This window comes from Python bivittatus, unplaced genomic scaffold (assembly GCF_059951505.1).
Source record: "Python bivittatus isolate LINGU-HERP-01145 unplaced genomic scaffold, Pbiv_v1 ctg000070_np1212, whole genome shotgun sequence".
Classification (NCBI taxonomy): domain Eukaryota; kingdom Metazoa; phylum Chordata; class Lepidosauria; order Squamata; family Pythonidae; genus Python; species Python bivittatus.
In genome coordinates, this window is record NW_028277034.1 from 5,162,331 (window position 1) to 5,188,335 (window position 26,005).

The 26,005-nt window shown below is 35.8% G+C and overlaps 1 protein-coding gene across 5 annotated transcripts in view; it reads right to left on the minus strand.

Moving 5' to 3' along the window:
- MTUS1 (microtubule associated scaffold protein 1) overlaps positions 1-26,005 on the minus strand; it is a 98,523-nt gene that overhangs the window by 66,087 nt on the left and 6,431 nt on the right. For all 5 annotated transcript variants that reach the window (XM_007426899.3, XM_007426897.3, XM_025165862.2 and 2 more), the window contains exons 2-3: positions 7,318-9,458; positions 4,916-5,096 (exon numbers count right to left, since the gene is read on the minus strand). In XM_007426899.3, coding sequence (XP_007426961.2) covers positions 4,916-5,096; positions 7,318-9,327 — 2,191 coding nt within the window. In that variant the 5' untranslated portion in view covers positions 9,328-9,458. The remainder of the gene's footprint in view (positions 1-4,915; positions 5,097-7,317; positions 9,459-26,005) is intronic.

Genomic DNA, 26,005 nt, shown 5'->3' on the forward strand with positions numbered 1-26,005 from the left:
TGCAGTTTGCTTATGGAGTGGCTGTGCAACTTACTAGTTTAACATGTGTGTGAAGACTGTAACTATGCCTGACGATTGGAAGAATGCTGTTATTGTTCTGTTAATCCATAAGGAAAAGTAGCTAGACTGAATGCAAAAGCTACAAGAGGTTTAGCTTGTTAAGTATCCCTGGGAAGAATTGTGACTGAAATGGTAAGAAAAACCACAATGAACAAAATCTGGGACATTCTATGTGGCTATTTGTGTTGGGCACGGAGTGTGCAGATCACATTTTTGCTGTTTCTCAGGTCCCTGAAAAACACATGAATATATAAAAGACACTTTATTATATAATGATAAACTAAATAGGCTTGTGTGATGGAAAGCTTTGTGCAAATATGGACAACAGTTGATATTGCTGAATACAAGAAAAGTGATACATGATGGAAGTTAAGCATTTATGAGAATATATGGAATGCTTAGCACATGATTCAACACTGAGGAGAGGAGAAGGACATGTGATGTCTCCTTTATTACTTAATGCATTTATGGATGTGTAAGGAATACTTGGAGTGTACTGGCTGGGGGTGTGAATTTTGTACTTTTGAATGTAGACAATGCCAATTATTTGCAGTGAATATTCACGTAATACGATGCAGTGAGGATCTCAAAAAATAACATATCCAGTACCAGGGTTTGTGTTTGACATGGAAAATGGAGTGAACAACTGCAAGTTATACAAAAACAGATAAAAATTAGAGCAGGAAAATGGATTTGTGTACTCTGGTAGGAATATTTACTAAAGATAGATGAAGAAATTTTAAGACATGCAAATACTGGTAGACATATAGTGGGTAGTATGACATCTGTTGTAAGGAATGTTAAGTATTTCTCAGAGAAAGGAAAAACATATAAAAAGCATGGTTCAGTCCATTTTGTTATATGAAAGTGAGAAAGCTGAATGCTGTGGAAAATGGTGTGTGTGTGTGTGTAGTAAACAAGAAGAGGTATGATCAAGTACTCAGAAGTGGTTTGGACAACTAGAGAAAAAGAATGAGGAGTTAACAGCAAAACAAATATAGGGAGGAAGTGTGAATGAAGCAAGAGAAAGAGGTAGACTGAGAAAGTCATGGTTGGCCTGAATCGAGTGTGTAATTTCCCCTCAAAGATGAGAGCTTTAAAAAACATGAGAATATATTTTGTATAGAGTTGGTGTAAACTCAAATTAGCAGTATTTCTTTTTCTCTTCTTTACCTAATGCCTTAATTTCTTTGTCTTACTACTTCATGCCCTGTTCTGTGCTTTGCACAACACTGCTTTTCTCCAAAGGGAACAGTATGATAGATATGCTTTTGGGGAGTACTTAACCATCTTGGCTAGTGAAAAGTGACTACCTCCACAAAAGCTTGAAACTTTCAGTTGGACTAATAAAGTGTGTTAATATGGGCATAGCTTATTTTGAATAGAAAAGTCAACCCAAGAGAAAGGCTGAAGTCGCTGTTTCTTTCTGGCTGATATGTTGTCTCCCCAGGGAGCCAGCCTTTGGATTAAAAGGGGCGGGGGTGGGGAATGAAAGATACAGGAGTGTCATGTCTAGCTTAAGCAACAACATGAGCCAAACTCTTTAGCTATCATGAGGTGGGGGGAAAAGAGCTGTCTGTGTTATTATCAAAAGCCAGTGGATATGTTTAGATTTAATTCCTCTCAGTTTTTTCTATAAATAATGAATCATAGCTAAACATCAGATTTGCTGTCAGCAGTGCAGAACATGATAGCCACACACCATGTATGCACCAGATAGGAATTTCAAAACGAATGCTAATTCAGAATGCAAATAGCCAACTTGCTTGGGGAGAGCAGCAACTGATTCCTAGCTAACATTTTAACAAGATGTCGCAGCACGGAACTGTTTAGATATCTGCCATAGTATAAAGGCTAGCATAAAGCATACTATTGAAGCAGACATGCAATCTCGATTTCAGCCATTTTTTAACAATAAGCAGTCTGCACAGTATCTGCAGCAATTTTTCCATGCTCATTTTTAGCTATGGATGGAATGCACTGCATTGGCTCACACTGCATCATGTCTCTTAGCTTGAAACTAATGGCCTTTTAACACTTAGCAAGCTGTATCTGAGCAAGGGAGCAGAGATATCTGTTCAGCCCCCGTGCCTTAAATTGTACTTAAAACACGGAGACAATGAATACAACGCTGCACAACCAAGATCTTGGACTTTGATTCACTCTCTATTAGTATCAGGAGGAGGCATTCAGATTCCTTGGCTGAGCTTTCTATCAAAGAGATCTAGACCTGTGAATGGCTCTCTCTCTTCTCCAAGAATTATCATGTTTACTAAAAACATGTTTAGTATTAAGCCTTGACCAACCAAGTTCTTTCTCATATCTACAAATCTCATATTGTTTTTCCCAGAATGTCTAGAAGGGCAGCAGGTTAAGAGAGACTGCTCTGACTTATCTCTGCTGCTAAATGATGGCATTTGCTCAATTTTTATTATATTAAGTTTCTTTTTTTATATATCTGAAATTATGGAGAAAATCTCTGCGTCTTAATAGTTAATACCTGAGTTGTTTAAAGCTCTTTTACCCATTAAACCCTGCTAGTACATTTCAAAGAATTTTCTCTTTATGTAAGCAATGGCTTAGAATGCCACCTATATTATAATGAAAAAAAAAGTTTGCCTATGGCTATACTAACTGGCTTTGAAATTGGAAATAATGAAATCATCCCTTATTTGTAGATAAGATGAAAAGTCTTTAATAAGACAGATTTAGAAAGAGGCCACAGAGATGAACTTGCACAAACAATCAGCAGCCACTAAAAATGCCTACTACTTACACTCCAAAGAGATTCTGCAGCAATCAAAAGGGTGCTGAGCCAAAAGGGACCAGAGAAATTGAAGACGGTAATCTAGCAAGGTCTACAAGATTAAGTGGGAGAAATGCGCATAATAGCTATGATCAGTTTGAAACACCATGAAGACTGGGGCACCTACCATTTTCTCAGTAAGAGCCAAAGTCTAAAAGATAACCCAGTTCAAACTCCCAAGTTCATTATTGCAAACGCTACAAATGCAAAACACCATACGTACTACCCCTACTCTTTAAGATCAGTATCTTTCTCTCCTCTTCTTAAAAAGAAGAAAGTGATAAAAAAATTGGATGGAGCACATAAATTATAAACTAGTGTGCTTTTTTGTATACAGTAGAGTATAAAAAGCTAAGGTTACAGTTCAGTTTTTTATTTTCTATGATTACCTCCCACTAAGCCATTTTTATGAATAGGGGAGTTAAATTGGCTACTTAAAGACATTACACCAAAGCTCAGGATAGGAAAATAAACAGAGACAGCATGTCTGAACACGAGAGAGAGGCACATTGTTTTGGAATGCTTCCCATTTTACTGAGGGTGGGAAAGCCAGACCAATTAAAACAGGTTTTTCTAGATAACAAGTCATTAGCATGCTTTCAAAATGATGACATGTTTTCAAAGTTATGCTTTTCATGTCCAGACCAACCATCTAGTTAATAATGGTTAGAAAACTAGGGAGGAAACAAATAGCAATATTTATTGTGAAGTAATAAAGAACTCTTTATGTTCAGATATTCAGGATTTTAGTCTAGTACAGACCATGCCAAGAACAGGTAGATAAGCTAACAACTGAGTCCACTTCAAAGACACAACAGTCCAAAGTACTTAGTGGGCTTTCAAAATGGGCATGTTTTAGATGGTAGTCTTTCCAGTATATTGTCCTGGCGGAGACCTTAAACACCCACACAAAATCTTGAAGCATCATCTTGGTATGCTGAGCTAGACTGCTGTTCATATCTGCAGGGAAGCCAGCTTCAAATCATTTTCTCAGTAGAGAAGTTCACCAGCTGGAACTAACCACTATTTCCCACCTTGATCTCACTGCCTGTTGATCAATGTTTGGTTTGATATTATCAAACAAGGGGGGAAAAAATCACAGTATAGTTAAATATACACAATAACCAGGACAGTTGACATCAACCTTCTGTAACTAGGTTCCCTCCAGAGGGATTTGGAATTACAGATCCCCAAATTCTATCAATTATTCATGCAAGTTCAAAGTTGCTGGTTTACCGAAATAAAAGATACTCCAAATGAGTTAATATAAGCTTTGGTAAAGGTCTGGTTTAGACTCTAGATTTAAATAAACAAGTTATATTTTCAGTTCCCACCCCCAGACTTTCCATAACATTTATTTGTGTTACTTGGTCCCACACTAAACATTAAACCTCTTGAACAATACAACCTCCTAGCAGCCAAATTACATGATAGTTATGTACAGATTTAACATGGGTTTATATTTAACTTTTTAAAAACAGAGCCCTGGATTTTCCCAGCAGCGTACAGGTGGAGAGGATTTAATTTAACTCCTTTCCCAGGCAGTGTGGTGCCAGCAAAACACCTGCAACCTGGCCCTAGAAAGAAATGCAACTGTGAATCCTGGGACAGAGAGTTGAAACTCCTGACCTCAATCTACCATAAGAGTAAAAGCAAGACAAGTCAACTACATATAACTATTTAACATAAATGCCAAGTTTTTCAAAAGGGTGGCCAACAGTGCTTACATGCTTTCTTTTCTATCCTCCAGCCTAATCTGGAATCATACCCCAATTGAGTCAACATAGTAGACTCAATTGCAATAGGGTATGCCAGCTCAATGGCTTGTTCTAACAATGATTAAAACAAATTATGGCTTAGTACAATGTGATACAATACATTTTATACCCAAACACTTCAGAGTACACACAATTGCAACTAGATCACTAACTTAGGCTGCACAGGAATGAGTTCAGAATAACACTGACATTTTTCAAACTCATACTAATTGGAACACTCTGTTGTCATATATTCTGCGCAAAGAAAATAATAGACAAAAATGTTTCTCACCAGAGTTTGATGATAAAATTAGTCTTTGAGGAGATGAAAGTTTGGTTGCATGAGTATTTTTACTCTCACTTCCTCTCCTAGAGTGGAATGCAATTTTAGATGGTGGTACACTCCTTACAGGAACAGGACTGCCTTTGGGAAAACTTTGCCCTTGTGCTGTGTCTGCTTTAGACAAAGAAACCTGTACAATTTAATACCATATGGAAAAAAACAAAGAGGAGATAAGGAGGATAAGTCTAGAAGCATATATATTCTTAGCTTATTACAATGCAGAGCACAAAGCAACCACTGCTAATGAAGGAGCATACAATTATATGTGCTAGAAAGATCTGTCAAATTTTCCATACTGTAGATACACACTTTTAAAAAAATGATAGTTATCTATGTATTCTTGTTTAAGCAGAGAAAGCAACTATGGCCATAAGATTGCAACATCATTTCTGGCACTTATTTGTTAATTGTGTGTGTGTGTGTTCTTTTAAATAACTTTGGAGTACGATAAGCTCCTGTTACAAAATGATCTAATGTTGTGGTTAACTATTTGTGGTAAGCATCAAGCCTTTTCCCTGACTTGCAAAAAATTTCCTTGGATGTACTTAAAAGCTCTTTGCACAAAGAGTTGCACTTTGGAGAAGCAATGGAAAAACTCACAGTACCTCCACCTTCTTCAAGATCCAGCACAAAGTCAAAGAGCTCTCCAAGTTCTTCTGAGATGAGCAAAGTTATAGCTCCTTTTATCCTATGCTTCCAAGTAGAAGAAAACATCACGAGTCACTCTGAAATGTTTCTCCTTCCTCCAAAAGATAGTTGGAGTGAAAGTTTCTCCCATGAAATCTCAGCTGTTCATGGAGACCCAAAGGGCTTGGAGCTCAGCATTCAGAGTATCGAGCTATCAAAGAGTGCAAGGGTAAACCCTACTGGAAATCTAAGTTGTGAATGTGTATATAGAAGTTTTAAATGTTAACACTAATATTAAGGTTGTAATACTAGCATTCTATCAATTTTATACCAATATTTAAGACGGACTCATCCACATAATTTTTAACTAGCTTCAGCAAGTTTGCTAGAAGCTTGCTAAAAATTATCACTGAAGTCAGTTCTTGCAAAAAATAATTGGCTGCAAATTACCAACTCAGTAGTTTCATAATGTAACATTATTTACTCATATTTCTTCTTTCAGTAGAACAGGATTTGCAAAATAAGAAATTATTAATTAATGCTGAACTGAAAGCTAAGAAATGTTATTTTGCAGCACTATGTTGTATTATTGTAATTGCATTCTTAAAACAGCCTATGTTCAGCCATAAATAGATTACAGTAAGATTAGATAATTAGATTAGATTCAAATTGTAAACAAACTAGCTCTTTTGTATTAGGCCTTTAGCGGATGGACAGATCAGATCTTTAATAGGATGTAATTTCACAGCATAAGGCTCAATAAAAAAAATAAAAGAAGGGTTCTGCCTCAAGGAAGAGATGCTGACTAGTCTGAGAGTTCTGTGTGACAAATTCTCTTCGGTGTTTAGAATAGAAACAGCTAGAAGACAATCATATGTAGCTTGTAGCTATTAAATTACAAACCAACATTGCATGGTGGACATGTGAAAAAGCAAAAAAGTACTGGACACAAATACATACGATGATGCAACAAATTTTACAAACTATATTCAGATGAAACCAGAATTTTTTTATTAGGACTTGTGGATATACAATTAGAAAGGACTCATGGATTCATGGTTTTATATATGGTAACTGCAGCAAGGCTACTACATGTACAAAGATGGAAAAATATAGAAGTACCCACAATGGAGGAGTGGATTGTGAAGATGGCAGAACTTGCAGAGTTGGCAAAACTGACCTGTTTGATCAGGGACAAAACAATAAGTACTTTTATAAAAGACTGGAAACCTTTTATGGACTTTTTGCTGAAAATGGGTAAAAATGAACCAATAATTTATGGGTTTGCTCGTTTAAAATGGGTTGAATACGGTAAGAAGGAAACTATATAATTTAGTTGCAAAGGGGAAGAAATTATAAAAGTTTGTAACTGGCGTAAGAAAGATGGAAGCTACTTCTTTAACTTTATTTTATTCTCTTTCTGTTTCTAGCACTTTTTCTTTTATCTCAAATCTTTTTCTACCTTTCTTTTATACATTTGTTATTTATCTTTTAATCATGTAAAAACTTTCAATAAAAATTATATTAAAAAATCAAACCAAAATTGCCAATATTTGTAATAAATACTATTTAGGGAAAATATGTTTTTCCCCTTCTACCTATAAAATCAAGGTTACAACCATCATATCCTCAGAAATAAAGAAGCTTTCAGTTCAGGAACATACAATCAGTGAAAAACCTGGCTTGAAGATAGGGTTAAGAATATATATTTTTTAAAACCTTACCGAAGAAAGCTGCACTAGTCCAGGAGCATTGTTTGTTACCTCTTGGGTAGATGTCTCAGTTGAAATCCCTGCACAGTCATTTGAATGCTTATTTTCTTGAGCTCTCTGGCAGCTACTCACAGACCAAGGCTGAATCCAAGTTTCTGCACTACCCATTCTGTCACTTGGTGGACCACCATAGTTCTGAGAACACGGTACAGCCACAGGGAAGCATGTTGGGCTAAGATGCTTTGCTCTGTCAACCTGATCCACATTCTGCTTTAACGCTGGTTGTAGAACCTTGTGAGAAACATTTTCAGAATGAGTTGAAGCATGCAGACCTTGGCTAGGAAGGTGTTTATTAAAATGTTGCTTATGAGTCTTATTCATTGGTGTTTCTGCTTTGGTGCCTTTATCCAAGTCAGTTTTTTTCCTCAGTGCTGCAAACAAAGATGATGGTTGCTTTGGTGAGGAAGACAAGGAAGAAGAGGAAGCAGTAGATAGCTGAGGAGATCTTGGAGTTGTTTTTAGAGCAGCACTATCCTTAGATTGTGACACAGGCCTGGACACAACTTTTGGCTTAATGTTTTTAAAATTTGGTTTTGGAAAACTTACTATTTCTGCTTTCCTAGCTTTGGTTATAGTAGCTGTAAAGGGAGATCTCTTTGTTGATTTAACTACAATTCGTTCAGAATTATTTTTAAGTGAAGGACTCCTGGGGTGGTCTTTTACCAAGGGAGCATTCTTTCCAGGTTTAGATCCATCACCAGTATCATCTGGCATGGAAAATACAGCAAAAGTTGCATTTTTTGATCCTGTGGTGGGAGGAGAAGTTAAGATATGTTCATCCGCTGGGGAGCTATAAACAACAAAAGTTGCTTGGCAGTTGTGCTCAGACAAAGCAACTCTTTCTAGCTTTGGTATATCGTTTTGTATTTGCTCAGATATTTCATCAGGTCCCTTCAGCAAGGCCTCATTTCCTTTGGAAAGATTCTGTACTCTGGTCAAGATTACTTCATCTTCACGAAATTCCTGTTCAGAATTCTCATCAAAGCTTTCAATGGCTAAAGGGCAAACACCATTTACACTATCATCTATCCTAGACCCAGCTGGCCATTTATGTTCATCTTGCTCCGGAGTGCTATGCATATATTTCTTATGTTTGTCTTTGCACATATTGAACTGTTCTGGTTCTGGTAAGTGCTTACTGCAAGAACCAGCATCCTGCTGTCCTTGCTTTTCAGGCTGTTCACTATTCTGCGAAACTAAATCAATATAATTGGTGACCTCATCTCCTGCCAATGAAAGGGGAGTAGGTTGCACACCCTTATCCAGATATGTATCTGGTGCATTTGAACTGATGAAAGCTTCTAGGTTAGGAGAGCCAGCATGGTATCCACAGGTGAACGTTTCACCTATTTCCCCAGAAGAGACAGGAACACATGCCACCTCATAACATTTCGTTATTGTATCCCCCAAATTTATCATTGTAATCAAAGATTCATTTGTAGTAGCATCTTCCTGTTCCATTTGGGCACTACCTAATGCATATTGGATTTCAATAGTGCTCCTTTCCTTGGAGGCAAGGGGTACTAAATTCATGAGATCTGTCTGGCAATAAGGTACTAATTCCCCAGAACTGTAATTCCGAAAAGGTTTTGTTGCAAGGCTTTCTTTGCTACAGCTTTCTGGCTCCAGGAAAGTCCGATTCAAGGCATACATGTAAAATTGTTCCTTTGAAGAAGAGTCCTGTGTGGCTTTCAGGTCTGAAGTCCCCATGCAAATATAATCACTGGCAGCTTTTTGCAAGTCTTGCTCTTCAATGCGCTGGCTTGAAGTAGTGTTTTTGAGCTCACCTGTATCTTTAAATATTTTACAGCCTTCATGGTCTACTCCTTGGTGAGGATGACTAACAGTGCTTCCATTCAAAGAGGCTGACCCAATGGGGTTACTCACACATCTGTTGCCATTTTCATCCCTGATGATTAAAGGTGTCTGCAAGACCCTTTCCTCTAATTTTTCCACATTCATTTTTATTATCTTTCTATCCTGTCATTCTGGTAATCTGTAGAATTGTCTTTGGTTTATTTTTAAGAAGGTCTTCTCCAGTTTAATTCATTTTTCTTAATTGTAGGATTCCCAAATATATTCACAACTCTGATCTAGAATTGGATAAATTGAAAAATTAGGTCAAATTCTTGGTTTTTATTTTACAAATCACAGTGTCTAATCTGTTCTACAAATTGCAATGAAATTCAGGGATAAGGTGTATATTATACTAAGCACATATTTCTGCAATATGCTTCATGTGGCACTTGTGCAAAAGCAGCTTACAAAACCCCTAATCAGGTTTAGATGACAGCACAGAGTTTATTAAATATTTTCTTATTTGTGTGATTTTCTCATTGAGAATTACACCCACACAGAAGCTGTTTATCCCCAAAATGTGCAATTTCCAGTCAATTATATTTTGGAGGGAAGTAGTTTGATGGGACTTTTGATGGAAATAATGGCAAAGGACAAAATAATAATAGTAATTAAAGGACGTAAGAGTTAACTTGCTTTCTCACAGTACCAATATAGATCAAACTCCTACACTTTTTTGGGGTGGAACAAAAGTGTCCAGTACAAACTCATTCTTAAGTACATGCGTTTAAGACAAAGTGTAGTTTGACCTTGAGTCACTGTTAATGTTTAACACTCTTCTGCTCCGACCCACAAAAAATAGTTATTTAATTATAGAATTGTATTTGAGGACTAAGTTTTCAAGATCAAACATTAAAAACCAATATCTTCATTAACAAACACAGGAAGAATCCAACATTTCCCTAAAATCTTCTGGGTGAAATTAGATACTAGAAATTAAAAATATAGAACAGTGAAATGTAGGTATGAACCAATTATTTCGCTTATTTTGTCTTTCAGAAGTTTAACTTAACTTCTGAAAGACAAAATGACTTTGTTAATGTTTATGTTGTGCTTACGCTGAAGAAAAATGTTGCCTTAGCTAACAATCAGTCTGATGCCCTTCAGAAACAGCAGGTTAACTGTTTGCATCATCCCCAGGTAATATGGCATGGAGGAAGGCTGGCTTGCTATAGGATCTTAGCCATTCCTCTCTGAGTCCCTTGAAACCTGAGCAGGCCTCTTTAATTTATATGTGTATATATGTGTGTGTGTGTGTTTATAAATATATATCACATTTATATAGCCACCCATGTGTGTGAGATCACAAGGAATTTAACCATTTTCCTTCTACCTTAAATTTAATGGGCAACACAATAGGAGGATGGGAAATTACATTCTATCATATTCTGTTCATATTTCTCTGGATCCAACCCAAAGTGAGGGTTTTTGGATCCCCTAACCAAGGCTGGGAGAAACTGGTGTTATCTATTTTCTGGCTTAGTAAACATTCCAAACAAAGCTACATGATATTTAAAATTGTTGTTATTAGAAATTCTCAATGTATTACGTTCAGTGCTGTGTAAAGCAATGATCAAGTTACCAGGAATTTAGAAAATATCATCATTTAATCATGTCAGATAAATGAGGAATTTCTCATTTCACCTTAGGATTTTTGCTGAATTTCTCTCATTCTTCCATTATGTTATAATACTGCACAAAACTGAAAATAATTAAGGTTTAGGAACCCTGTTGTTTAACAAGATATACATACAATCCTACAGATGCTAGATCTTTAATTCAATTTAGCAACATTCCTTTTTTTAATCCTGCCTTTATTATTTTTATAAATAAGGTGGTGAACATACCTAGTGCTCCTTCTTCCTCCTTTCCCCACAACCACCACCCTGTGAGGTGAGTTGGGCTGAGAGAGTGACTGGCCCAAAGACACCCAGCCGGCTTTCATGCCTAAGGTAGGACTAGAACTCCCAGTCTCCTGGTTTCTAGCCTGGAGTCTTCACCACTAGACCAAACTGGGTCTCAGTTTTACTTTTATTTGTCCTCAGACACTCATTGCTTAAGCAGCTAACTTATGTTTATTATAAACCACATGAATGGCCTTTTGGGCAGAAATCTTGCTATAAGCATAGTATTTTTTAAAATGAGATTTAAAAAGTTTCATTTGCCAAAGTAGATAATCAAGATTTCAAACCAAGAATAATATTACATTTTTATCAATGATTCCAGATAGCAATAAATTGGTTTCACATAGGAACACATGAGCACCCTGTTAAAAGTAGTACAGCATATTTATTAATAAGCAAAGGCAGTTTTCAGAAAGTAAAGCAGACCCCCTATATAATCCCAGATCACTATGTAGCAGAAAATTAACAGCACTTTTTTTTTTTTAAGAGAAACCTTCCCATGGGAAAATGCTGTTGATTACCAAAATAATAATAATGATAATGATAATGATAATGATATGGGACTTTGAAGGTTGGATGGTAGAGGGAACCAGTAAAGATTATAATTAAAGGAGAAAAGACCCACTAATACAAAATGGAGCAAAACAATCTGACTTTGGAAGAATTCAAGGATATTTGGGAACAGTGCACTCAGAAATTACTCGTAAGATTGCCTACTATTATGAAAACAGATTTAAAACAGGTTATAGAAGGGGAACAGATTTTACTGGACAAAACAGAGACTGAGGCCGATTCGAACGTGGATCTAAAAGTGGATTTAAAAATGTCAGGCTACAAGAACGATATGGAAAAAGATGTTACACTGGATTTACAAATGAAGCCACCTGATATCTTAATTAAAAAGGATATACAAATAACAATCCAGAAGAATGACTTGGATAACTTTATTTTGGATTTACAAAAGAGACATGTTAAAGTTTTGAAGGAGCTTCTGAGATGAGACAAAGAGAAAATGAAAAGAAATCAAGTTCTGAGACACTGTTTAAAGAGAGAAAGATCACGATTGTTAAATGCAAAGGGTAGGACTGTAAAGTTGGTTTATCTGATCAAGGTAAAATATATATGTTGTTGTTTCTTGTAACTCTTACTGGATTTTTGCTGACCAAGACTGAGTGACAAAGCTTTAAAGATTTGCTAATAGACAAGAGATGAGATATGGAAAGAAGAGATATTTTGTTGCATTTTTAGAGAAAGTGATGTTACTGTGTTAAAAGGAAAGGAAAAGAATATAGAGTGGGTTTATTTGATTGAGATTTATATGTATATGTATATGTATATGTATGTTATTTCTGGTAACTCAATGGACTTTTGCTGATTAGAACTGAATGAAAAGGCTTTAAGAATTTGTTTATAGATAAGAGACGAGATATGGGAAGAAGAGATCTTTTGTAGTAGAATCAGAAAAGGTGATAAGTTACTGAAATTGTTTGCACTTGTCATGATGAAGGGGGAAGTTATTTCTTTTTATATCTCTTTTCTTTTTTCTTACGACAGTCTTTGAGTTCCAAGGAAAAAAGCCATGCGCTTAGAAATTGCACTGACAACACTATTTATCTCTTTTACAGCTTGCAAAGTGCAGGATTAAACTAAACTCTGTGTATATTTACATATGAGTACAGGTGGACTAGAGATATTCACATGGAAAGTATAGCATGAAGGATGAATTAGCTTCCATCCAACAGGGAGTAAGATAAAATAAGCTAGCATACTCATACTACATACAAAATCTTGGAACTGGATAGTATAGAAAAGTTTATAACATGTAATAAATCAATTCTGGACAAAGTTTGGAAATTTATTAGGAAAAAGCTCTTATAGCAAACATTTAGTGTGGCCATAAACTTTTGGAGTTTCTCTTCACTACTACCATTATTGAGAGCTAATTTGGCAAGGTGGCTAGAAACTGTGAGTTCTAGTCCTGCCTTAGGCACAAAGCCAGCTGGGTGACCTTGGGCCAGTCTCTGTGTCTGTCAGCTTTAGGAAGAAGGAAATTGCAAACGACTTCCAAAAATCTTGCCAAGAAAACTGCAGGGACTTGTCCAGGCAATCACCAAGAGTCAAGACTGACTCAAAGGCACAAAAGAAAAAAAAAATATTTCTCCTGCATCAAATGCTTGAATTATAAGACATAATAAAAGGTGGTTCTTTATCGTTCAAGTGTTGTATGTCAATATTACTGAAAGAGGTACCCAAGCAGAAACATGAGAGCGGGGCTCACAATTTAACTGCAACATTTTTACCTCTTTAGTATGGTTGGCAGTTCAGTTTGTTAAAACAAAACCAAATACTCTAAGGATGTTTTCCTTTTCCTAATATCATCATGACAAGGTGCACAATTTTTCCCTCTAAATTGTTTCAGGGTTGATGCATTTAATCCTGGTGGGACTATAATTACTAGAAATCCTCCTCTTCCTTAGTTCTCTTGCAGCCTCTTATTTCTTTCAAGCTGAACATCTATGCAGAGATCATGTCCCTTAACAATCCTGTCAATTCTGCCATAAGTTAGTTAGGAAGCAGACACATTTGTGGAAAGGCCCACAAGATTCCAGCCATATTTTTGTAACAAATGTTTATGAAATATGCACTTTGCTACACCCTTGTTGTTGTTGTTTCTTGGTACCACCTATTCTTCTCCAACACCTATTGCCTGAGATTCGCCAAAAGCATTCTTATGGAAATGGTTTCATGAACTGTCTTTAGAAATAATATCCCTCCTTTGACAATAATTTACTTACTATGTCTATTTGATCTTGTTCTTAGATTCCAAAATGTTATCCACTCATACTGTAATCTTTGGATAATGCAACCTAGCTGGGTTTGCACAGCTAGGAGAAAGCATAAAAATGTGCTTACCCACATCAGTAGGAAAGAAATTAGGCAAAGGTTCAGTCAAACCTGTTTAGATTTTAGGCTTCTTGCAAATGGAAAGCTAATGTTGCCTGGGCCAACTGATTACCTATCAGGACACCAATAATGCTTTGCAAAAACATAGGCACGTGGAAGTAATTTAAATGTTTAACAGTGCCAGTGTAATACAGATCCAGAAATCAAGATATTTTTTGCACAGAGATGAAATGTCTGAAAGATCTGCACAGGAGAAATATTGAGTCAAGAATTGTAAAGTATAAAACCCAGTTGTGAAATATTTGTAAATCAGTTCCTAGAATGAAATCATGCAATAATGCCAGCAGAATTATGATTACATTAATACCATATCAATTCCAATTTGCATTAAGGTAACAATACCTTAATAGTATAGAAGGTTCTTAATCTCTGTTGGCAACATAGGCTTTGGGGTGCTTTGCATATCACGTGAAACAACAAGAAGATGTAATAATCATGAAGTTAGAATAAAGCCAGAAATCTTGAGCTAGCTAAGAAACATTAGTTCTATTTATCCAAGAATTCACATTCATCAAAGACCTTAAACTCTTGCACTCATTTTATAAAGTGCACTGAGCCTGAGAAATCCCATTGGAATGATACTTCAAACATTTAAATTCCTTGGGGAGCTTATTCAAAGGTCTCAGGATTTACTCATACTTTGCTTGCAAAGGAAAAGAGATAATATTTTATTCCAATAGTAACCCTGCATTACTAATGATGGCCTTGGGAGAATTTTTAAGGGTTCTTGCTTAAAGAGGAATGAGTCAAAAGGTTCTCCGCATGGACCAAATACTTTGCCAACCGGCCCCCAGTCAGAATTAAAAGCTAAAGACAAGATTCTTTACTCGAATATATAAAGAGCAGCCTATTTCCTTTTCTTTGTCGTCTTCTTCTCCCACTCAAGGAAAACTTTTTGAAAGAAAAAAATAGTAATAGACTTGAAACAAATTTTATCCAGAAAATAAGAGATGCTTTTGGAAAAGGATCGTGGATTTGTTTCTGATCTTTAGGAAAGAAGTTTTTCTTATTGTTCGAAAACAATGTGACAAGTCAAGGCAATATACTGACAAAATACTGTAAGCAGAACTGTCGAAGTACTTTTCAGCTAAGTCTTTATCTGCAACCTTCAAGTGTTTCAGCTGCTATATGCGGAAACCAGTCATTTATAATATGTCCAGTAAACTATACTGGTACTATTTTCTGCTTTCACAAACGCTTCTTACCACCCATTTCTTAGCTTGTCAAATGCAACAGAAGACATGTTGTACGCATTTTAAGTATGTTGAATTATTCTGTTGAAAACAGCTACTTTGGCAATCGTGTCCAATTCCCAGCTCCTTGTAGAAACGGAAATTAAAGCATTCCTCACCAGTGGCTCTCTAGCTTCAACTGAAACAAATAAGCCTTTTCCTTTGGTAATTGGTTCCATTGTCAACATTGTTCTTTATCATTAGAAAGCTTTCCTAATCTGTCTTCCTGTCCTGTATGCTGGGGTGGCAGAGAACAGGTCTTTTCCTCCTTTTCAGTAACAACCCTTTAGGTACTTGGAAGGGAGTAGCATATTCTCACTCTTCGCTCTGCTGCCTTCTCTCAAGGCTAGTCGAGGCTTCCCAGTCTCATAACATAAACATTAATTTGCAATTCTATACAACCTGGTTGCCCTTCCCTGACATTCTTTCAGTTTCTCTAAATCTTTCTTAAAGTAAGATGCCCAGAAGTAGAAACAGGCATGGTTTGACCACTGGAGAATACAGTAGAACCATTACTATATGGGATTCAGAAACTATGCTTCTCTTGATTCAAAGAAAAAGTGGGTGGGTAATACTCAAACACATGAACTCTGATTTGCCAAAAAGGAAGGACTCTCCTATACCTTTCACACTTATCCTGGATTGCAAGTCCTTAGAAAAAGGCCTAGGCATGCCATAGATTAACCCTAAATTAGAGCTACGGACATCCTGCACTCCAGCTTCTCACAACAGTGAATATTTTGAAAATGATCTAATTAAAAAAAAATATTAAGAGTAACTGACATCTCATGTTTGTGCAGATGCTAAAAAGTTAAAACTCATTAAGTGTCCTAGTTCATGGTGTTCTTAATTCTTTGCCAAAATCTGATAGAAATTCTCTTAGTTGGAGAAACTGAAGATACTTTTATAGGGCAGCAAGTGATGTTTGATGTTCCTATTAATTTCCATTATCCTTAAAACATTATGTTTTGTAAATAGTCTACGTGGGAGGGATCACTTACTTCAAGAAACATAACCTTGATTCCTTTATACAAGTTTCAGTTGGGCTTTTCTCATCAATGAAGAATGACAGGATGAAAAATAACATTTTTAAAAAGCAGAGTTAAGCTGCAATCTAATAAACAGTAACCTGGGAGAAAGTTCCTCTGAATTCACTGAAACTTTATTTTGATAAGACATTCATGACTGCACTGTAAAACATCCTCTGATCAATGCAACAGCTCTGCATATTTCTGTGGTTAATCACTATTTTTCAGTCTGTGGCTACACCATGACTGTTTATTTGATTATATCCTTCTTTTTTAATCGAACCAGAATGAACAATGTGGCTAACAAAAAATGATAAAAGATATAAACATTAAAATAATCATAAAACAATTTTAAAACCTTAGTTAAATAGATCAACCTTCAGAATTTGACTGTAAATGATACACATTCTGTATCTTAGAAATAGCTCAGAAAAAGTACTCCAAAAGGATATATTTGAAAAAGTGTGTCCTTTGCATATCTTACTGGTCACAGATTCAAAACAAGTGAGGTGACATTTCAGGTAGATAGCCCTAAGATATTTAGGATTTAAAATACAGATAGTTCCCAGTTTAAGAACGTGTTCTGTTCCCAAGGCCTGTCCTTAAGTTGAATTTGTACGTAAACTAGAACAGTATTATTGTATAATAACGTATAAGTAGTATTGTGTAATGAACTCAAATTTTGCTATAATAGGCTCCGTTCTTAACTATCAGTCATTCTTAAACTGGGTGTTCTTAACCCAGGGACTACCTGTATCAGAACCACTGCCTTGAATTGCCCTAAAAAATAACTTAATTAACAACTTAATTCTAGCAGAGCTACTCAGAAATTTCATTAATTTCAGGGGGGCTTACACTTACTTCCAGGTAAGCAATTATATGACTGCAATCCAAGGAATTTAACCCTACATATGACTAAAAAATTGCCTTGTGAATCATGATATAATTGGATGATTTTTTTTTATTAATGCTTAATGTGTATGATTTTCCTAATATAATCTGCTGCAGGTTTTAAATGCTCCCCCCCCAAACAAGTGCAACATGCTATTATTACCCATAAGAATTTCTGACATGGCATTTCTGACATCCCATTAATCCAATTCTCTTTTACTTTGGCAAACCAAAAACCAGGATATGAACTGTCTCTACAAGTCCCCATACACCAAACTGGGTGAAATTACAGTATTGCAATGGAACCTAAAGGGTACTACCAATATTATCATACTTTATTTCTTCCAGAAAACCTACTAGTACTCACCTGGTTCTATATCTGGTGGCTAGAAAGGGGATTTAACAACAGATGAGCCTACAATTCAGATTTGGATGACACACGGAGCCAAGACCAAAGTAATCAATCATAAACACAAATTGGATTGTAGATAAGGATCTTCACATTAATAATAATCTAGATCCACTACATGGTTCAGTCAACATGCTATGCCCAGCTACAACATGGTTTAGCAAGTATACATGGTGCCATTATCTAAAAAGTAGATCAAATAAATGAACATAAATATTACCAATCAGGAATACTACAATGTAACAGGACACTCTTGCAGGTGTACATCCTGTTTTGGGCAGTAGCACTGAGGACTTATAGTATACTTGTGAAAAGAGTACTTGAGTAAAATGTTGCTTTAGAAAAATTGTAGCCATGTAAAGCCTCGCTTAGCAACGAGCTCGGTCAGCAACCATTCACAAATATGATGGCAATAAATGGCAATAAAAAAATTCATTTTCTGAGCAATGTGTGCATTTACGACCAAATTTTGGGCACTTGATAACAACGCACCCCAGAGTGAGAGTAATGCAGGCATAGCTGTACAAGAGCATTTTATCTGAATAAGACAGCAGCAACCAGTGATCTTTGCAGCATCTCTCTCTCTCTCTCTGTCATGTGTTCACTTAGCAACTATTTCGCTTAATGACTTGGTCTTTGGAATGGAAAGATTCATCTCCAACCTCTTTACAATGTGCTGGAATACAACTCTCAGCCCACTTGGCTTAATGATGGGGACCTGTAGTCCAACACTCTGATTGGGAAAGGCTGGTCTAACCCAAAAGATGATTAACGGAGCACGGCATCACTAGTAGGATTGAAGCACATGGCATTACCAAAACTATTAGTAAGATTTCAAATCTGCTACAGTATTGCCCAGATTTTCACCCAGTAATAGATGGTTTGATTGATTCCTAAAATAAAAATCTGTCATTACCAAAAAGAGAGAAATAAAGTTGCTGAGATATGTTTATGTTGATTTACTCCCCAATATAAATTTGGATGGAAAGTTTCTGTAATCAGATCTCTTTTTGCAGAAGGTAAAGTCAAGACAACTTCATGTTGAGCTCAACTTTTAAGACTTTTCCCACCCCAAATCAGATGGAGGTTTGCCTAAGTTTAAGTTAACTCTTCTCTTCTCCAGCTGCTTCCTATACTCCCTATCCTGTCCTATTCAGGAGGGCTGCCAAATCCTGTGGCAGACCTCTTCAGGAACACAGGTGGTTGCAAAGCAATGGGAAGAATTGTTATATTGATTGATCACAACTTCAGCACCATTAAGAATATAATCTTGCATAAGCACATGTGAGAGATAAAAACAAAGTCTTATATGATTCTGCTACCTATTAATGCATTTTTATTTGGCTTTACGAACCTACTTATTTCATGTAAGCTGTCTTACACAATTTTGATAAAAGAAGGTAGAATATAAATGAAGGAATTTACTCTTCATAAATACTCAGAGGATCAACATGGTATTTTCCCTGTACCAGGGAATGATCAGTTGTTGATTTTATGACTTGCCCTCTAATCCAATGCATCATAGGACAAACCTGTAGATATCATTCAGTAACCATCCAATGTGTTGATTTCATAGACTTTTTCAAATTTCCTCAATTTGTGCAATTACCAGTTTTTCTCATGGCAGCTATAAGGACAATGAGATGCTTAATGAGTCTGGCATGTTAGAATTTGAAATAAACTAGTTGCTGGCCATTTTTAGAGATTTATACTCAATTTGTAGACTTTCTTCTTCCTAATCTGAAGAACCAGATTATCCCAGTTCTTATAGAGGAATCAGACACTTCAAGAATATTTATTTTCAACAACAATATGATGTATTAAACTGTCTAATTCCTATAAAATAGTTTAATAATATATGATCCTAATAATGCTTGGTATTAAAATTGTTTTCCCAATGTCTAGTTTCACGAAAACTTCCTAATGAGCTGTACAGCCTTGTTAGTTTGAAAAATACAGACCACAGTACTCTTCATAATTTTATTAAATAAATTTCATGATAGATGCAACAGAAGTACTGTAGTATATTCTCCAGTGAAATTAGACACCAAAAGTAAACCAGACACAAATTAATGATTCTAATATCAATATTTAAATATGAGTAATTTTACTCATGATATTTCCATTTCCTCCCAAAATCTGTATTTGTTTGACTACTCTCCAGTATGTAGATTCTATTCCTAGCATACTTCAGAACATTAAAAAAAATACTAGAGCAAGAAAATGTAGATTCTTTTTCTTTTACAAAGGCTCCTCTCATGAGACTGGGTGTATTCAGCAGTTCAGTGGTGCAGCAGCAACAAGGCAGAATTTAGTAACTTTTTTTTAGCAGAAGAATTTTCCTGGGACTTACTGCCAACCCTGCATCAAGGGCTAGTTGTCTGCCAGCAGTATGAGGTCCAGTAATTCTTGCAAAGCCTTTCATGGCTTTTAAGCAAGGCTGTGACACATAGATATCCAATAGTGTCCAGCAACTGCTAACCCTGCTATTTTACATGCAGTAAAAGAAAAACAGCTTGGCAAAATGAACACCCTTTACCCATTTAAGCGGCACAGGACCGCAGACTGGAGTATTCCATGTTGTTTACCAACTGCTAGAGATGATTTACTAAACTTTTGAATCTAAGGGAGGGAAAACTAATTTGGTGGCATTGTGCAGTGTTTACATTGTTGGTCCCAGGCAAACAATCATAGCAGTTCTTTTAAATGGCCAGACTCTTTTCCACAGAATTATGTATAAGGTACAAGATTGAGTGTTAGCTATCACCTTAAAAATTGAGCCATGTTAAGCCACTATTGCTCATGGAAAAGGGGACACCCATTTTATTTTCCAGAATAAAATAGCTGTCTTGGAAAGATGCCAGCTGCAGTACACAAGTCAAGAATGGGCTTTTAAAGCATCCGAAACACAAGAACATAAAATGAAATCATTTTCAATTTTGCCCATGCACTTCTCTCTTCTACACACAGCCACACAAAATGGTTTAAATAAGTAAGATTCCTGTCACTTGCTCACAAAACTCAATACTGAGTTTTGATTTACGCCCTTCCTCTCTTATAACTGCTACAGTAATTGGAAGGAATTCGACCTGTACATGTAAACTGTGCATACATGTTGGAAGGATTGGTAGATCCTGAGTCCTCCCCCAAAATAAGTTAATTAAAAATGGTTAATTCATTGAGATTTTGCATGCAAGCCCACACATATACATCCCACATTCTTAATATTTATTCCTTCTGCTAAGGAAACCCTAGTATTCTAATTAGGTTAATAATTCTCTATTAACTATGATTTTTCAGGACACTTGGATGGAGGAAATAGTCCATTAGAAAGTAAAAATAGTAACTATATGCCAATATAATTTATGAACCTTTCATGCAGGGGCATCGTGTGTTGTGTGTGAACAGCATCAAAATGACAGATACAACCCAGCAATTGACGCTCCGATCCTTTTTATGAATATGCAATGCATGCAACATATGTTAAAAAGGGGTGGGCCTTTGATTACTTAGTCATACCCACCATTTTGATCCCCTCACAGACGCCCCTGCTTTACCCAAAAACATTCTAGAGCGGGAATATCATTTAAAGACCCATTAAAATAATTAAATCCCATTCACACCTACTACCAGTGTGACAATCCTGTTCCCATAGGACTACCTACAATTCACTACTCTCAGAACTACATACAACTGAATGTAGGCATCAGCTGGAAGCTGACCAACACATAAAACATCTCTAGACAGTCAAATTCCAAACTTCAAATTCTCCTTTAAATAGAAAGTCTAGCAAGATGATAGGTTCAGCTGAGTCCTATTTTGTTTCAGTCTTAACATAACTTCTTCAGTGCTTTTTGTAAATAAGAGCTCTTGAATATCACAACTGCTTGCTTTATGCATTTTAAATCACAAGGCCCTGGAATTTAGAAGTATTAATATACTGCTGAATTTATTAAAAAAACAAATTTTGTTTTAATAATTCTTCTCTTCTATTTAATCAGATATTACCCAACAGATTTTTACACAACAGGTCCCCATTAGAATCACAGATTCAAAGTCGGAAGATACCTCTGCTCAGTGCAGGACCCATTACAGCATCTGACGGATGACCATCCAACCCTGCCTGAGCACTTCCGATTGTGGAAGCCTGTTCTAGTGTCTGACAGTTTCTAGAGTCCTGAGACTAACCTGAATCTCCTTCTTTTAGTTTTAACCCATTTGTTCTAGTCCTGCCCTTTTGAGGAGTAGAGATCAAGTCTACTCCCTCTCATATGTGTGACGATCTTTCAGGTATTTGAAGACTACTAGCAATATAGTCCTCACTCCAATTTACTATCTCCTTAAAATATGGTGCCCAGATCATTAATCATCTACATATATTGGTGGGTCACCATAAAGAAAGAAGAGGAGATCTCTCTCCCATGCACCTTCTTGATTGTGTTACTATTACCACACCACTTGTCTCTCATAGATTTCAGATGCGGGTCTGGGCAAAACCCATCTTTTTCATAGGGAGATTTGCCCCAGGGATTCCATGTGCAGATCCCTTTACTTACAATATTCTAACCCAATGGTCTTTTCCAAATTTTGCAAATATACATCTATTATAGGTCATATGATTTGTAGTAAATAATTAGGAGTCAAAAAGGCTTCTTAATTTAATCAGCTTTAATTTAATAAATGTAGCAATTTAAATACAAATTTAATAATTTAGCAGCTATCAGACTGTACTATTTAAAGACTTTGAGCGTTTAATTCTAGCATTCAAAACAGGTTCTTGGCTCAGCATTGTTTAATCTCAAGCATATCCTCTTTGCACCAGTCCAACTGGTAAATTTTGGGTTCTCCAAGAAAATTAGATTATATTTGAACCCTGCTCATGCCTATTTTGCATAGATATTGTATCTGAGTAAAATATCCACAACTACTTTATATATTTGCAAAACATTAGGTACTTAATTCATTAAGCTTTGTTTATTCTTTATATAATCTGTATGGATAGGGTTTTTTTTACTTTAGCAAGCCAACAAGCAGGACTTCATTTTGCAAGGCTATAGAAAGCCTGCTAAAAAAGTTGTATTTTACTGTTCAGCCTGATGGTTCACATCCATACATAACCATAATAGTAGTGGAAGAGGAATAATTCAAATGATTCTTGAATCAGTATCTATGAGTCTGGGAGAAGCAATATTACTATATTCTTACTACAGAAATGGTTACTCCCTCATGTTACATATAAATAACTTAACTATATTAATAGCAGCTTTACTCTAACTGGATTCTGTTATACACAAGACCTAAATATAACTTCCACGGGTATTACTGAATGACCTCTACAGAATCTTTCCCTCTGCCACCAATGTGCTTAGTCCACCTTTACCTGATCAAACTGTATAAAGTCTCATGCAATTTTTACTTTAATTGCACCTCACATCATTGCAGATAAAATATGCAGAGTAATTGTATAATTTCATATATCAAAGAGCTGCAATGCACACTTTACATAATCATTTCAAGTCAGCATTAGCAAATAGCCTTGTGGTACTACCAACTGTCTTTACATTAAGACGCTCAGAGTTATCATCAATAGCAATGCCTGAACATAGGAACAGAGAAGAAATATCTCAAGAAATATTTCAACCAATGTAATAAAGTAAGGCCCTTAGCAGAATGCAGTATCACAAACTTCAGCAGCATAAATTAAATATCTTTAATCTGGGATAGAGACTTAGGAACTGCTACAATGCAATCACAGAGCTTGCACAAGTCCCATGGATCTTGGTTATTATCTTCTGTTTTTTAAATTCTGCATGGTTTTAAAACTGCCAAACAAAGGAGATGGGACTGCAATCTGCTAATTTAACTCTGCAGCCATGCTCACTAATTGCAACCAAAAAAAAAAAAAAATCCCCATAAAATCCATTTTTTTCTCACAGGTAAACCTCCAAACTATAAATTTATTGAACAAAATAACATGCTGGTGAATTTATATCATATCACTTATTAGGCTTATTAAATCTGATTGGGAGAAGAGAGGTCATGAAGGCCTGTATATGATAAGTGAAACTGGAGTCAGCAATCTGACCTAGAAATGCTTACATACCTGTCTAAATATGTTTATTTTTAGTCTCATATAGTCTATACCTTAATATGTACCACTTCTTACTGAACAATCTAAATATAAAATATTAAAATAAAATTTTACAATGTTATTTCAGCTCAAAGCATTATCTATATGGGAAGTAATAATTAGTTGAGGAAAATGGAAATTACTTTATTATAATTATTCCAATTAACTTTGGACAAACATGAATATGAAAAAATAAGTATGAATTTGAAAGAGTTGTCTGGGAATTGGCAACTGACTTTATAATAGGATTTATTACTTACCATCCAATGAAGCTGTATATAATATAAATGTACATAAATGTTGCTCTCGTATAGATTTTCAGTCATATGGAACTGTCCACTCCTTAGGTTAAAGTGGATAGTTCCATATGACTGAAACATCAACAATCATGTACAATATATCTGTACATGAACAAAATTTCTGACTTCAGTAAAATGGTGTATAGCAGTCTAGCCAAGAGGAGATTGTTTGAACACAGAACTACAATCAAAGCCAATAATAAAGCTATCAGAAGCAATAGATTATATAGTAGTCTGTCCTTACTCAAGACACATTAGTACGAACTTATGGATAACATACATGGATTCTAAGCTGTTGATTACAGTAGAGACCTAGTTATTCCAAGAATGATTTCATAAACTTTTATAGCAATGTTTTCTAGTAAAATGCAGTGATACAGTTCTGACAGTTATTTGCTAAGCGACTCCTTAAAATTTTAAAAATTTGATCCAATGTTTTAACCTAACTTTTATCACCCTTTTGCAAATATGTTTCTAGTGTTAATACATGGACTTGATACAAAAAATATTTTATTCTGGATAAATAACAAAGAATGTAAACCCATTCATAGCTAGTTGACACCATTTTAGAAACTTCAATCATAAGTGGGAGAAAGGATGAACTTGTAAACTAAGGCAGAAATGTGATTAAATTAGGAAAAAATTAGGAGTGAATGAAGAAGAAAATGCACTCTATTTTGAGTGATAAAAATACTAATTATTTTTGTTCAAGCAAAAAAATGATTTTCTAACTAATTTCTGAACAAAAAGTGAACCAGTCAAAAAAGCCAAATGCCGCTACAGAAGAAAGCATGGAATTAAATACATTCAGGGATCAAATTTTGGGATTCTAGGTAAAAAAGGTGGAAAAGGTAAGACAGACCAGGGCTACATGGCTTTATATATTTGATTAATAATGCCCTCAACTGCATTAACATTTTTTCAATTAGTCTTTTATATTAGTTGCAAAAGGTTTATGAAAAGAAAAAAAATGATTTGATGAGGAAGATATACTGTAGTTCAAAAGCAAAGACAGGGAACATCTATTAGGATGTGAAAGAAAACACAGACAACTTGTATTAAATTAAGGGAAAATGATGGCCTAAATAATTTTGAGAGTGGAGTGAAGAGCTGGATGGATGATCACTGCAGCCCATTCATTTGCAGGATTTTGAAGTGAATAGCTTCCCCCCTTTCAATCGCATTTTCTTTCATTCCAGCTACTTCCACTAAGTGACTGTAGGTTGCTTTCATGCCTGTGCCGCATCTCTCTGCAGCCAGACCATCACTCCTCTTCAAAAGAAATTGTCATCTCAGCTACAGCACAGAAGAGCTGGGAAAACAATTTTGTAATTTAGTGACAAGTTACTTCCCATTGCTGGAAACTCTCCTTGCACCCCACCTTCCAGCTCTCCCCCTCTCTGTTAAGGCTAATGCTTAAGAGCCTTTCCACTGATATTATTAAACTAAGTAGAAGGACAACTCTGGTGTTCTTCCTCAGATTGTGGGGTTTATTTCAAATAATCATAGAAAAAAACCATCACAAGGCAAGCTAAGGACATGGATAGAAGAGACAGAGTGCTGGCTGGCTGGCTGGCATTTTTGTCATCCCCTATCAGCCTGCTTGGAGGGACAACTGTTTCATCCACAAGATCTTAATGTTTTGAACATGGTGATAGTGAGGGCAATAACAGATTAACGTAAATCAGTTTCAGAGAGTAACAGGACTGAAAACAGGTTTTCAGTAACAGGACTGAAAAGCTGTACAGAATCAGTTTACTAATGCCAATTAAACTAACAGAAAATGTAGTAATTTTGAAAATAAGCCAGGTTAAATGGGCTGGTTGGAGGAGTAACACATGAGAAATTATCCACACCTTGTCTAAATTTTATCTGCACCAAACTCTCTTCTGTGTTACTTAGGAAATATCGCCACTGTGGAAATGA